The sequence below is a fragment of the Microtus ochrogaster genome, chromosome 24 (genome assembly GCF_000317375.1).
Source record: "Microtus ochrogaster isolate Prairie Vole_2 chromosome 24, MicOch1.0, whole genome shotgun sequence".
NCBI classification, from domain to species: Eukaryota; Metazoa; Chordata; class Mammalia; order Rodentia; family Cricetidae; genus Microtus; species Microtus ochrogaster.
Window position 1 is genome coordinate 33,890,029 of NC_022024.1, and position 1,367 is coordinate 33,891,395.

At 51.0% G+C, this 1,367-nt stretch overlaps 1 protein-coding gene across 1 annotated transcript in view; it reads left to right on the forward strand.

The window, feature by feature from the left end:
- Nucleotides 1-670: 670 nt before the first annotated feature.
- Stab2 (stabilin 2) overlaps nt 671-1,367 on the forward strand; it is a 135,569-nt gene continuing 134,872 nt past the window's right edge. Inside the window, exon 1 of the mRNA XM_026784626.1 lies at nt 671-775. Within this exon, the coding sequence (XP_026640427.1) occupies nt 671-775 (105 nt within the window). The remainder of the gene's footprint in view (nt 776-1,367) is intronic.

The window sequence follows — 1,367 nt, forward strand, 5'->3', positions numbered from 1 at the left end:
GTACACAGAAGTCAGGAGGCACAGGAGAGGACGTCTTCCTGAAAGAGACGGCATTAGACCCAGCCTTGAAGGGCTAGATTGGAGGAACAGGCTCAGTCGGTCACTCTCTGCTTGAATAACCTTGAAGAGCAGAAGAGGAGAGATGAGAACCCGACCATCGGTACCAACATGAATTCTGACAGCCACAGGAGAATGAGGACACCATCATCTTCCAAGGCAGGGGCCAGGCTTCTGGAACATTCTCTCCATACCTGGCCATGCCCACACATTCTCCCTACAGAGAGTCTGAACCTATGTGTTGGAACAGACTGGCCCAGGATGACTCATGGGTGTGGCGTGGAAAGGACAACAGGGCAGCAGGCAGGTCCAGTAGGCATAGCAATAGGAGAGGGAACGCTCCATCCCTGGGAATTTCGCGAGTCACAGAAATCCCAGTTGGGTCTCTGCCTCAGCCCCTTCAGGAAATCCTGTCACTCAGCCAGGACTTATATACAGCTCAGAGTGGCCGCTTCCACCAAGCTCCTGTGGACCGTCAGCCAGGCCTCAGCTACCTTTGCTTTCTGACCAGGGAAAGGAAAGAAATTAAAAGTAAACACAGACATGAGAAAGAGTTCCCCAGGCACTCAGAAAAGCAAAGTAAAATAGCTAAATTGCCTTGACCTGGCCAGGCATGGGAAGGAGCCAGTATTTGCTCAGCATGCTGCTGCCTTTAATTCCCCTCTTCCTGGGGTTGGCTGTGCAAAATACCTGCACCCCAGCCGAAGCCACAGAACTGGTAAGAGAAACTTTCCTGAGTTTTTTCCTTGTTAGTTTTCATACTGTTTTGTTTTCTCGAATAATCCTGGGCAAAAAGCCCTGCCTGGACTTCATAAAAATCAAAAGAAAACTTCTAAGACTAAGATTCTCAAGGTGAGATGCTATCCTCCTGGGGTGGACTGAGTTGGCTCTTTCTCATCTGCTGTGCTGACTCTGCAGTTGGAATCTCTGAGTTTAGTCCTGACGCTTCTCTTTCCTGCAGAGCTGTGTGCTCTGGGTTTTGTCTGGACCACCTGATCACTGTAGGTACCTCACACCCCTTCTTCCTAAATGTACCAGCCAAGCGTGGCTATGGGCAGATGCCCAGGGGAATTCCAGGGTAGATTGATAGTGTCTTGTTGATGAAAGTGAGCATGAGAAACATTTCCAAAACCCATCAGGTATTGGCAACATGCCTTCTGCCTTCCTCAGACTGTAGTGGAGGACCACAGTGACCTCCGCCTTCCTCAGACTGTGGTGGGGGACCACGGTGACCTCCGCCTTCCTCAGACTGTAGTGGGGTACCACGGTGCCTTCTGCCTTCCTCAGACTGTAGTGGGGGACCACGGTGA